General features: G+C 44.9%; 3 protein-coding genes across 3 annotated transcripts; 1 reads left to right on the top strand and 2 right to left on the bottom strand.

Moving 5' to 3' along the window:
* Positions 1–525: 525 nt before the first annotated feature.
* PHALS_09538 (RxLR-like protein) lies at positions 526–1644 on the bottom strand (the record flags this gene model as incomplete). Its single annotated transcript, XM_024723937.1, has 1 exon — positions 526–1644. The coding sequence occupies one exon, from the start codon at positions 1642–1644 to the stop codon at positions 526–528; it is 1119 nt and encodes a 372-aa protein (XP_024571785.1).
* Positions 1645–8628: 6984 nt separating this feature from the next.
* Positions 8629–8970, bottom strand: PHALS_09537 (uncharacterized protein; the record flags this gene model as incomplete). The annotated part of the gene is made up of 1 exon (XM_024723926.1): positions 8629–8970. One exon carries the CDS (start codon positions 8968–8970, stop codon positions 8629–8631), a length of 342 nt encoding a protein of 113 aa, XP_024571784.1.
* Positions 8971–10131: 1161 nt separating this feature from the next.
* Positions 10132–10364, top strand: PHALS_09536 (uncharacterized protein; the record flags this gene model as incomplete). The annotated part of the gene is made up of 2 exons (XM_024723915.1): positions 10132–10208; positions 10271–10364. 2 exons carry the CDS (start codon positions 10132–10134, stop codon positions 10362–10364), a joined length of 171 nt encoding a protein of 56 aa, XP_024571783.1.
* Positions 10365–12344: the final 1980 nt, after the last annotated feature.

Raw genomic sequence — 12344 nt, 5'->3', positions numbered from 1 at the left:
GTATAGCTTTTTGTATAAATTCTTTCAATATATAAGACCAATAGTAAGGATCTTTTTTGACAAACTAGCAACTTTTTTATTGATGGTCCGAATCCTTGCGACAGAGCGCTGCATCTATATTAAATTCCTGCAAATCAAGATTTGTAGGTATATTGCATGGTTAAAACTGTAACGGCAAGATGTTGACTTTTCTAGCAGCTGAATAGGGTGCACTGTTGCTGTTGAGCACGTCAAATAGACTACTTCTTGCCGCGACTGATAAACTACTCACTCTTAGATCACATAATAAATCTTACAAACATTCGTTGTTTTCATGGAGCAAATTCATCACTGTACAGGTACTGTTTTTATTCTTTGAAAAGCCTTTGCTACAATTTAAAAGATATAATTACGAGATCTTCCTAAGCTAAAGGCGTCACCTAGCCATCGAATAACACGGAGCTACGATCGTAACTCGCTTTCATGCAACCATCCGTCATCTGCTATTGTTTACTGAGAAAAGTTAGCGTTCCGAATATCACTTACTTACACAGATCCTTCCACAACGCTAGATTTCTTCTCTTCAGCTCCTTCTTCTTCAGCACTCTCCTCCGTGAGTGCCGCTGGACTGGCCTTGACGTCTTCGTCACTGTAAGAATCGCTTTCCAAATCTGACTCGCCTAGTTCGACCTCAGCATCAATGTCGGCTGGCGCGTCTTCTGCTGAGTCGGACGAACGCTTGCGACGCTTGACAATTGCTATACCGGCGATACCGACGATGCCCACAGCAGCACCAATGATGCTACCCATGATGGCGTAGTTGACAGCATTCTTACCGATCCACTCTTTGGCCTCAGCGGCGTAGGATACCGAAATCTCCTCCGTCGGGGACGTCTCCTTCGTAGGGGTGGCAGTGGTCGTCCCAACTTTCTTGTGCTCCTTCTTTTCCTTCTTTTTTGGCTCTTTTTCTGTAGATCCCGCAACCTTCTGCTTAGGATGAGCTTCGCTTCTAGTCGGCTGTACAGCTTCCTTAATAATGTCAAGGTCCACATTGCCATTATGCACACGCAAATGGATAGACTTGGCACCCTCTGGAACATCGATGATCTCGTCTATAATCTCATTATGGTTAAACTCAAGATCCTGGGTATACTCTTCATCATCGTTTAGTTCCAGATCAACATTACCATCCGCTAGATCCAACTCCGTGTTCATCTCATGCATTGCATCGAGACTGGCGTCAGCAGAGAAGTCGAGACTACACGATGACGATAAATCGATTGTTTGCTCACCATTACCATCGTAGTCGAGAACCTCACCGTCGGTCAAGATAATGTCTAGTTTAGCACCACCGTCAACATCAAGGTCCACATCCTGAGCGCTGGTAAGTTCCAGCTCATCCGAGACAAGTAAATTAACGTCGAGTGATCCTGATTCTTGTATATCGTGTGAGTCACATGAATCAGACGATTCGCTCTCTTCCTCCTGCTCAGGCGTATCTTTTGGCTGCTTCACCACCTTCGGCGCATACTGGGTCCTATGGTGAATTCCTTCAAGTGTGCGGTGTGAATGGGTCTGTAGCGCCAGAATTTGCGCCACATCCAGCGCGGCAAACGTTGACACACACAGCGTGAACGCAAGCATCTTCTTTACAGGCAGCACCATGATATCTTTATAGCCGGTGGAGATATAGCACGCAATTTTCGTAATGAACTGCTGCGATTGGCTAGACCAAGAAAAATCAGGTCAACAGTGAACCCACCGTTTTTCTTACGTACAGCTATTTAATTAATTGCATCCTATAATTCGCTCCATACTAAGCATATTCTTCGAGTGTTTTATAAAATTTTATTTAAAAAGCGAGAAAAGTAAACGAATTCATACCATTCATGACAAAAGTAGCAAGCCACAATACCAAAAACGGCTTAAAAGAGATTTTCATGAACAGGTCACCAAAGATTATAGCACAGCAAGACGTTTTTAAGAGTAAATACTTGAAATCAAACACACTATTACCCAAAACTTACCCAAGGTCAAAGGCTGTATTGTGTTTTGAAGTAAGACTTCAACTACATTAAATCTCCATCGATAGAAAAGGCTTGGCGGAAAAGCGAACTAAGGACCTTAATACAATCACTTTCAAATTAGCCATCTACTGCGCACGACATCAGTTCAACAGGTTAGGAGCCCAACAATTGACTTTAACGACGCGCCGAGTGCACAGACTCAAGTCAGCCTTGACGCAGGCCACGAAAGGGCCGCAGCACCTCCAGTAGTTGTGGAAGGCATGTTGACCACTCACGAAAGGGGTGACAACTCTCATACCAGGATTCTCGCTACTCTCCTCGACCTCCAAGCAAGGATGACGCAGACGGAAGGTTCGTACGTGGAGCAAGACGAGGACGAGCGCATGCTTAGGATAATCAAATCTGGAATTTTCATTTTGCACTCGATAGCGTCTCGGCACTACACCTGTGCACATCGATGCGCTAGGCAATTCACCATGCGCCAAAGGGATGACTGATGACGAGCATACGTGCAGCATACGCACAGTATGGACGCAGAACAGAAGACAAGCGGCACAATCAGAATGGCGGACTCCACACGGCGAGGTCCCACGGCAGCCCCAGCTTAGTGCATCACAGTATTGGACACCAGCAGACTATGCGCGATGAATCGAACCGGTCGCACAGCAAACGATACATGTACCGGATGAGGGTCAGTACAGACTCAAGATCCACAAGTGTGATGGAGCGAAGCTGTAACGAGAATTGACTTTTGATTTCCTGGACTCGGATCGAACATGCATGCGACTGATTCAGCGCATGCGACACGTATGTGGTTTCAAATGATCTGAAGATGTGAAGACTGACCTGCTAGGCCCCAACTAAGGTTGTACGGCCAAGAGGTACTACAACAAGCATGTAGCGGGGCTGCCGTAGCTCTTTGCTTAGATGACCTAAGCTAAGGTCATCAACCTTACATTCTTTACAAGAACGAGGACGAGTGTAGCAGATTGCAACCCGCTACTTCCAAGAGTACTTGATACCTTAGCAAAGGCAAATGAACTCTTCCGTTTAAAATTGAAACTGTATTTAATTTTTCTATCTGCGGCAGAGCCGCCTATATTTAAAACCCTAGGTTTTCCTGATTCATATAGAAATACCAATTAATATTGTAATACCTAATTAAAACCGAATTAATATGCATAACAACTGGCAGTCCCGCCACGTAGTGGCTTCTTGTTACGGTGTAGCCATACCATTGTGTACTCACACCGAATTGTGTAGTCCACACCTTTGTACGTTCACACAATCTTGTCTTACCCACCCTTTCATACAAGGGCACGTGTAACCCCGTTACACTCCCCCATTAGAATTGTGAATATCCCCAATTCACATTTGACGGTCGCCTCATACGAAGGTCGCGTGTCTGAGACACATAAACGTTCTTTAAGGACGACTTTAAACCGTTTACGATTTAAAGCTCTAGCTGTTAGCAAGAGCGCACGCGGGTCGAGCCCATCTTCTTCTGAACAGGGTGCATCTCTGGACAGTACGTCACGGAAAGCATATACCAAGCCCTCTGCAACCGAGCGCCACACACCGCGCCCGCCCCGGGCGACGGAATCCTCGTCAAGGATTCGAAGGAAGTCGAACATGAGTCAAATACTCCTTTCCCAGCATAGGACGACGAGGAGGATGGGGTACGCCAAAGGCGCGGCGTGAGCTTAGCTCGAACCTTGCGGACACCGTGTCCGTTCCCCAACCTCTCGACTTCCAGAGGAAGTGGTATCATTACCGATCGCCTCAACGAGGCACAGGAGCAGTAGTTAGAGCCTATCTACAGCGCGGCTCTCATGCGCTCGTATCCGCATTCGATCCTACACCCTCGTGTGGAATACGGCTTCCGCTCGGTGAATCCCGCTACTGAAGCGAACGCGATCACTCGATCGTTAGGCGCCTACGTAGTCGCCCCCGGCCATTACACAACTGAGCTTGACAAGCGGAACCTCTCCGAGCCCGCTTCTTGGTCCCTCAAAGAATCCCAATGGATAAACACCGCGCTCGATTTTGAGCTCAAGCGCTGCTGTACCCGCAATGCGGACTATTCCTGTGGTGCTCGCCCCTGGTGAACCCGCTACAGATGATGATCAGCTCTTTGAGCGATGGGTGCATCGGCACCAGAAACTTTCCCGGTGTTTCACTTACAGTGGAGCTACAAGGACGTGGAAGTACGCGTAGAATGCCATTTTCGATTTGAGTTTGCCAGACTCACGGCGCAACGCCAACTTCCTGCTTATTGTCGCCCTGCGACACATGGAATAATCCATCACACTCCCACGAGCTCTGTGGGTTCTCACACGGCTGAGACTACGACCACAGCAGCTCGAGGCCTTAGTTTGAGCTCAGCTCATGGCCGTCCGGCTTCCCAAGCTACTGCCGAGAGCGCGGGGCGCACGACGAAGCGAAGTGTCATAATCCTTCAGATCATAAGTGTCCACGGCGTCTAGGCAATCTTGCCGAAGTGGTCATAATCCGGTCTGCGTGACAACACATCAGCCAAAGCATCCTGCTTTCCTGGCTTATGCTTCATCTCAAAGTTATATTCTGCGAGAGGTGAGGCGACTGAGTCGCAGTGCGTAAGGACGCATGATCTGTGTAGATCACAAACGGCTTTGAGCCAAGCAGCTGCACCCTAAACTTGATAAGTGTACACTTTATCGCACGTAATTCCTTGTCGTGGACTGCGTAGTTCCTCTCCGCAGCCTTAAGCTGGCGAGACTCGAACGCGATCAACCGATTTCGCCATTCGACGCGGTGGACAGCCAATGGCAAGGTCCGAAGCGTCACAGACGACACTCAAAAGACGATCGGGGTCTGGCAACGCCAGTATTGGTGCACAAAGGAGGCTGTCTTTGAACCTGTCAAAAACCTCCCGATGTCATTCCATTATCTTTCTTAAGAAGATAAGACAATGAACGTGCCATTTCCGCATAATTTGCGCTATACTTATGCAAGTAGTTGGCGACGCCAAGCCACTTACGCAAGTCTTTTGGTTCTTTGGAACTGACCAGTCCACAATGGCCTTGACCTTAGCGGGATGCGCTCGAAGGCCACGCTTCCCAATGAAGCACTCTTCCGCGCTGAAGATGCACTTATCGGCATTAGCATACAGCTTTTTATTCGTGCGCATGCACTCGAGCACCACTCGCAAATGAAAGATGTGGCTATCCTCAGCTGTCCGTCCGTGCCCCGCACGACTGTGGACGAAGATATCATCGAAATATATCTCTGTATACGTCCGATGGTATCACACGACGATTAAATGTTGCTGGTGCATTTGCAAGCCCACGGGGTATCACCAGCCATGCCCAGAGTATCCCGCTCGGAATCGCAACTGTAAGACTTTTGGCCCTGGGAGTGGTCTATATAATAGGTACAGGGTAAAGTGATTTAATTATAATTGTAAAGCAAGGATATGTGAGCCATTATTTACATCGTTGTCATTTTCACCGTATCCGACTGACAGCTTTATATCCCTTCATGTATGCGTGCACACATAGTCATGTTTGGATTGGAGTTTTGAATTCGTGACCCATCTGGGCCTGCGAAATTACAATTTGTGAGGCCATCATCGAACAATAAGTACGATTTGCTGTGTTTAAGACTTCTATAATAGCTTGTCGTTCTACAGACACCCGGGGCTGTGTTTGTTTCAGCAATGTAGCAAATCAAAGATGCTGGTAAATTGAAGAGCTTTAGTCTAGCTAGTCGACCGACGTGAACTGGGATATTCGGCCCCAATATTGACGGTGTTGAGCAGCAACCACTTACGGAACATCTGTGACCGTTCCATTAGCATTTGTTAACTCCAAAACTGGCAACCTAAGGGATTCTGACTGTGGCGCACGAAGAAAAAAATGGTCGCGCCCTCACTTGGGTGAAAGTCTGCGGCCAGCTATATACACTCATTCTGTGCGCTAATATCATCACAGTAAGATTTATGATCCATCCTAACTTGTTTTGACGAATTTCTGCTCAATTATGTAGGAGTAACATTGACCAAGTCAGATACTGCGCTTACTGCGCTAATCTTTGCGACGGTCTTTCGTTCGTCTGCCTGACTAGATTCCTGTCTGCGCCGTCGAAGGTATATTCAGTCTACCCTTTTACGCTTATCAAGAAGATATCGAGGATTTAAATATGGCAAAAAATTGAGATGATTAGCAAGTGTTTGAACCGAAGTCACCAAATACTATTCAATATCTGAGACCCTCAGGAGATAAGTTGGGCGTTTCCAAATCTAACGTCAACAGCGTTGGATATGCTTTGATACACGACACACTCTGACGGGTATGTCGACTTCTTTATGCCACGTGCGATCACGAACGTGTTGCGCCTATACCAAGCTATCTGGATAGAAGTATACGATACAAAACAATAATTATACTGACTTTAACGCGAATGACCTGTGTATACCCGTGGCTCTGGGTTTTGAAATGCCAGGCTTCGAATAAAACCCGATTTTATAAGCAAACATTAAGCAGGTTGACTGCTTTTTCGTCCCAAAAATCATCTGAAGTGATCTTGAAGTTGTCAACAACTTGTCATATATTCTAACCATATCCAGTTCGCAGCTCATCTCAGAAAGCAAAAAAGATGGAGCTTCAGAAATCTTCACGAAAAATGGACTTATCAGGTCGACACGCTACGTGTAGGTATACCAATTCAAACTTCAAAAGATGGAGAAATTTGTAAATAACGTACACATAATTTGTTTTGTAGTTGTCAGTCGTAAAGATAACAATGTTGTCAGAAGAACGAAAGGACAAGTCCCGCTACATTTCGCCCGTTCAAAAGTAGGAGACGTGAATCAGATCAAGAGTAGCATACTTCAAAGTATGGTACATGCATAAAGTGCCCGCTGTTTTGCGTAGCATCTTCTTTGTTAACTTTATCTTTCGACATGTAATAAACTGATTCGGTGAGAAGGGTCGAACATACATGGTGATAGAGATACTCATCGCAACATTCACGTTGGGCGAAATTTGATGGAAGGCCATAACTTGTTTGACATTGGGAGTGTATCAAACTTGATAGCGCATTTTTTTCAGCCGTAGGATATAACCCTAGATCACTAAGATACCTTGAACGCTGATAATTATGTGGAGATGAGGTATCGAGGTCGTGAAGATGTCCAATCACATCTGCATGTGCGATGCACATAAAAAACGCTACATAGCACATATGGAGCATCTCAACAGCTATGGCGACGACGCTTGTACTTCAAGCGGATTGAAATATACATCCGCTGCAAAAACATCAAGAAAATGCCACTCAATGTGCATAACAGGCCTATAAATTGCTTCTAATAACGCATCAAAACAAATGAGGCAACTCGTCGCCAAAACGAGAGCTGAACCATAAAAAGAAAGATATCGGTTGTCCAGTCGAAACAGGCGTTTCACAGATAGATCGCAGGATCTAGCATAATTTGTGCTGCCGTTGAAGTCGGATTAAGAAGATGTCCAAAGAACGCAGATTAGACTTAGTTAGTCGGTTACACATCTTGATGTGATGACAAGTTGGGCAAATCCGTTGCTATGATTCCGGCCACTATGCCGTCGAGCTGCTCAGTATTAACTTATCTAATATTGTTTGACATTCGTCGTATATGTTTTAGTGCGCGGAAGAAAGACATTGGAGCTAAAGCCGCGTGGGTTGTAAAATTGTGGAACTTTTCACGCTCTTCCGATTCACCAACACCCAAATCAACATTCGATGGTAACGAGTAACCAATACCGAATTGAATTTTGGCAATGATTACTCGTTACCGTCGAATGCTGATTGTGCAGCTTAATCTTCATCATAGTTGGGAAAGACCGATAGATCAATACGGATGGATCTTGAAAATTGATCGACAGGTCACGTAAAGAGGCTGATCTTTGCTCGATTTACTTGACCCCAGTGTGATTAAGTATATTGTGAGTGCTGTTCTACTTTTATTCAGGTTCACAGCAAACACGGCACGAGAAATCACTGCTTGAGGCAGCGATCGATGCAGACAGGGCGCGGTGGGTCGTTGGAAATGACACCAAAACTGTTGTGAGACCGCATGGCATACCCGACGACGATGGAACCAATAAACCAAGAATCGATCTCAGTGAAACAGCCGATAGTACTGCGACGGACGAGAATCCCGGGTCTTGGAGCCAGCTGAATGATCCACTTGCTTTGATACACCAATTGACGAATGCATCGCCCCCCCTCCACATACTTGGGTATGTAACTACATTAAAGTACACAGCGCAGGCTTGTGACCTTTGCAGGCCGTGTAATGTGTCGCTGAGATGAGCACAGGCCAAGCGTTGGATAAACAAACCAGTTGTATATACACAGTATAAATATGCTACGGAAGCCGTTGTGAATCAACAAAGTAAACTTTGTCCAAGAGCAAATACTTCCCTATGATGACAATAGTTCCACATTCCTTGAGCGTGACACCCCAAAGACGTCGAGGAGCTCCAACGGACATGCAAACCAAGTTTTTCTGATGATGGATGCGGACAAAGTTACGAACTTAAATTTAATTTCTTGCGGCGAAGTTCCGGTTGATAACGTGGTATTGAAGGATACTTTGCTTCGTCTATGTCATGCTGAGCTGAATAAATGCGCAGCTGGGATCCACACACATGCATGTCTTTGCATCGACACGCGGTGAGAATCGAGCAAGAAGTTTTTGGCACCGCTCTTCTTTAGAAGCCATTGGATCGTTGATTCTAGTATGCTCTCCTTGAAATTTTTGTCCTCCGGTGCCAAGCGATAGTGTGCCGGTGGTCTTCCCGGAGAAGGTTACCGAGCCACTCGACGTGCCGAAGGCTGCACCGATCGGGTGTGAAAATGCCAATCGGTCACAATTAGATGCATCTAGGCAGTAAGCTAGGTAGTAAAAAATAACAATTTCCTTCAAAAGGGTAAGAAAGTACATAGGATCCTTTGAGTAGCACCTAGTTATTACGTCAAGGTGTTTTCTGTGTTGTTCTACATCTTCTATGTAAATTGTGGGAAGATAAAACAAAAAATTCCAGTACGACAAATTTCTGACATCTTGGATGATGTCTTGAATGTAATTTATACTAATCAATGCAAAATGATAGTTTCTACTTACGAATTCTTCATCGATGATAAGACAGATGTGTCTTTATCAACCAAAGTGAGTGGCGCGAGCCAGGCCCTCCCCAAGGAACTTATCACGAAGTTCTAGGTTCCCAGGAACTGATAAGATTGACCTAGAATGATCGACTGCAATTGCGAGATTCTTGTTATCTCTCACTAGGCTAGAATTACGGTCTAGAATAGCTCGAAGTTACTTGCAGCGCTGGCGCAGAGATCTTACGCACCAGTGAGCGCGGACTTTCTGGTCCCACGGAGAAATGAACGAAAGTGATAAATTTGGTCCAGCTGCGAGCATTTGTTTGTCGTGGTACATTAATACTTTACGCATGGCTTGCGTGCGCCTGTAAGTTTGATATGGCAGATCTCAGACTCGCTTTGTGATTTTTGCCTCGCCCAATTGCCTGTGGCATCCCTCAGCGATTTAATGCCTCGTAGCTGCTTTGAGGCTAAAACTTCTAACGGTATAACATTTGATTGATAGTGATACTGCCTGGTATAAATCGAGCGCGTTTCATCTGAGATGTTATTATTACTTCATAAACTCGTATGAAATGAATGAGCTCACAATCACCGCCAGTTTTTGAAAATATAACTCAGCTCCTTTGTTGCTATGCTCATGAACGGTCTAATGTATTACAGTTGCAATATATCCGGAACGTACAGCAGACACTGCATGTGTAAGTTGGTTAATTGCAGTAATAAATTCCTTATCGCTCAAAAACAATCCTCGTGTGTGTTTTGCCAACTTCTGACATCTTGCTAAGGTGAGCTACTAGATTCTCTTATCTGATAATGAGCACCAGCAATAATGTCCGCCCTAGCTTTGCTGCAAAGAAAAAATCTTGCCTAATGTAATGATTATCAGCCAGCCATGTTGAAAAAAAAAACTGTCGAGAAACGGCTCGGCTGCATAAGCACATGCCATACCTTCCTGATGGCAACGGGCTATGTAATCTAGCTTAAAAGGCTCACAATGGCCATAATACCACCATTTACGCGTAATGTACAAGACGTCCATATGTATGGATTCAAAGGACTGTGCCAAAGTTCGTAGGCTAGTCAATAATACCACCACTTGAGGCGGAGGTCTTACCAGTGTTTAGCATATATAGTTCCTCGCGCGCCCTCCAGCTTCTTCAACAGCTGCGAATAGTACGCAATTACATGATGCCCCACAATTTATCACGACTTTCCACAGACAAATAGAGCCTAACGTTGCTATCATCAACCAACAACACTAGTTTATGAGCCCCACACTTCGAAGTGAAAGTCGCTTTTTTTGGTCGAGGCTCCAATGAACAAGATCTCTCCTGGGTACGAGGAAACCCAGCTTTTTTTTCAGTATGTGCCCTGTGCCTTCCAATACTTTATTTTTTTGATGAGGGAGGTGTCGTCCTCAGTCTCATGGGAGCCCGGTCATTTTGAAGCTCTCGGCCTTCGGGCTTTCAAGGCGCAGATAATTCTTACTCCTGCAGATAATTTATATACTAGTATTGAAGAGCTGATCCGCAATTAGGATATCTCTCTCTTCCTCAGCTCACCCATAGATTTTTTTTACGATTCATAAACCATCTAACCCTCGTGGTTCGTATACCACATTAATAGCAATGCCTACCGCTTCTCTAACAAAGAAGATGTGGACACGGAAGCTTATGGTAAGAACCACCGCTCAAAATCACTCTCAAACATGATCGCCCATATAGAGGGTAAAGGGGTATGATCCCGTTGCGGCGATAAGCTTTTCTGACCTCGTGACAGAATTTGCAATTATTACTTGATGGCCGCTTTCGATCTTCGAAAGTACCCGGTACGACTAACTAGGCGGTGCGATCACCTGCGACATAAGTCGTTATTACATATTGTTTTTACACGTTAGTGTTTTTATCCAGGCACGACCTCTTAAGTTGAAGCAATCGCGACGCGCAATTTCCATGTTTGAAGTACTGCCAAAGTGATGGTAATCTTAACATCTCTCACCTAAGGGAAAAGATCTTCTGTCGTGGTTCTTAAAAGCCGGGACACTCAACAAGAACAGCCTCAAAGTGGGTACTATATATTCCCAGTGGTGCTTGGCTGGGGTTTTGCTAAATGTGGCTTACCAGCGCATACTAGAATCCACAAAGCAAGAAATTGCCACTATCAGTCCTCCAGCCGTTGGGTTTTTGTTTCCGTCGGGAATAACGAAAGCTACAAGCAATTTAAGCTAGTCTTGTTTTCGTTGGGGTCAGTTCTTGACCATCTCCGTCCGCCTTTTTAGGATATTTACTTACTTACAACTTAAGCGTGGTAATGACTACCATTACTCTTGATTTCAAAGGGTTAGCCGAGTTCTCTGCATAGTTGAAATTTTGATCGCAAAAGTCCGCGCCACAATACGCACATAATTTGGGTTTAAAGCTTCTTCCCGGAGCAAAATCGAGAGCACCCATGATAATAAGGCTTCATTTAGCTCTGCTATATTAGGAGCACATTTGTTGAGAAATCATGCTGTTCAGATATGTAAACGCTCTATCTCAAAACGAAACTATGTAAATTTCTTCACTTGCGATTACCAGGCTACTTATAGCACAAGCTTATCCTTTGAATTACCCATCATCTTACTGTACTAGATTTATACGATTGTACCAAATGTGTTAATGCACGTACATATGACTAGAGACATTACCTGATTCATAAAGCGTATTCAGCGAATTACACAGTCTTTCCAGGCTTCGGACACATCGGTGCCTCCATTTCTTCCAATAATCGAAGAAGGGTCTCGAAATGTACACGCACGCTTGCAAGCACCCTAAGCACAGTCTTGACTTAATCGACGGAAGAACACCAACGCGTTTTCAGGTATAAGAGGGTATCCGAAACATCCCTAAACACGACACGCTCGCATGTGCTCGAGTCGAAAATTTGATAAGAATATTATAAGATTGCAGCTGAATATGAAACGAAATTACGGTTCCATAAACAACGCAAATAACACGAGTAGAGCTCTTTGATACTATATTATGTAAGATCTACAGATGCAGAGGTACAATCTGGGATTCAAGATTAAAAAACCTGAGTGCACTAAGGTTGAACGTAGGGGAACCCTTAAAATTTTGAAATTGAAGTCCTCGAACAAAGTTATCTGCGCAGTGACTAGCTCGCGCCACTTAAAATGATTTAGACATATCGGTTTCATAACTAGCATAG

Source organism: Plasmopara halstedii (genome assembly GCF_900000015.1).
Source record: "Plasmopara halstedii genome assembly, contig: Scaffold_42, whole genome shotgun sequence".
Lineage (NCBI taxonomy): Eukaryota > Oomycota > Peronosporomycetes > Peronosporales > Peronosporaceae > Plasmopara > Plasmopara halstedii.
The sequence above is the reverse complement of the archived record's forward strand: the minus strand, read 5'-3'. Positions and strand labels throughout refer to the sequence as shown.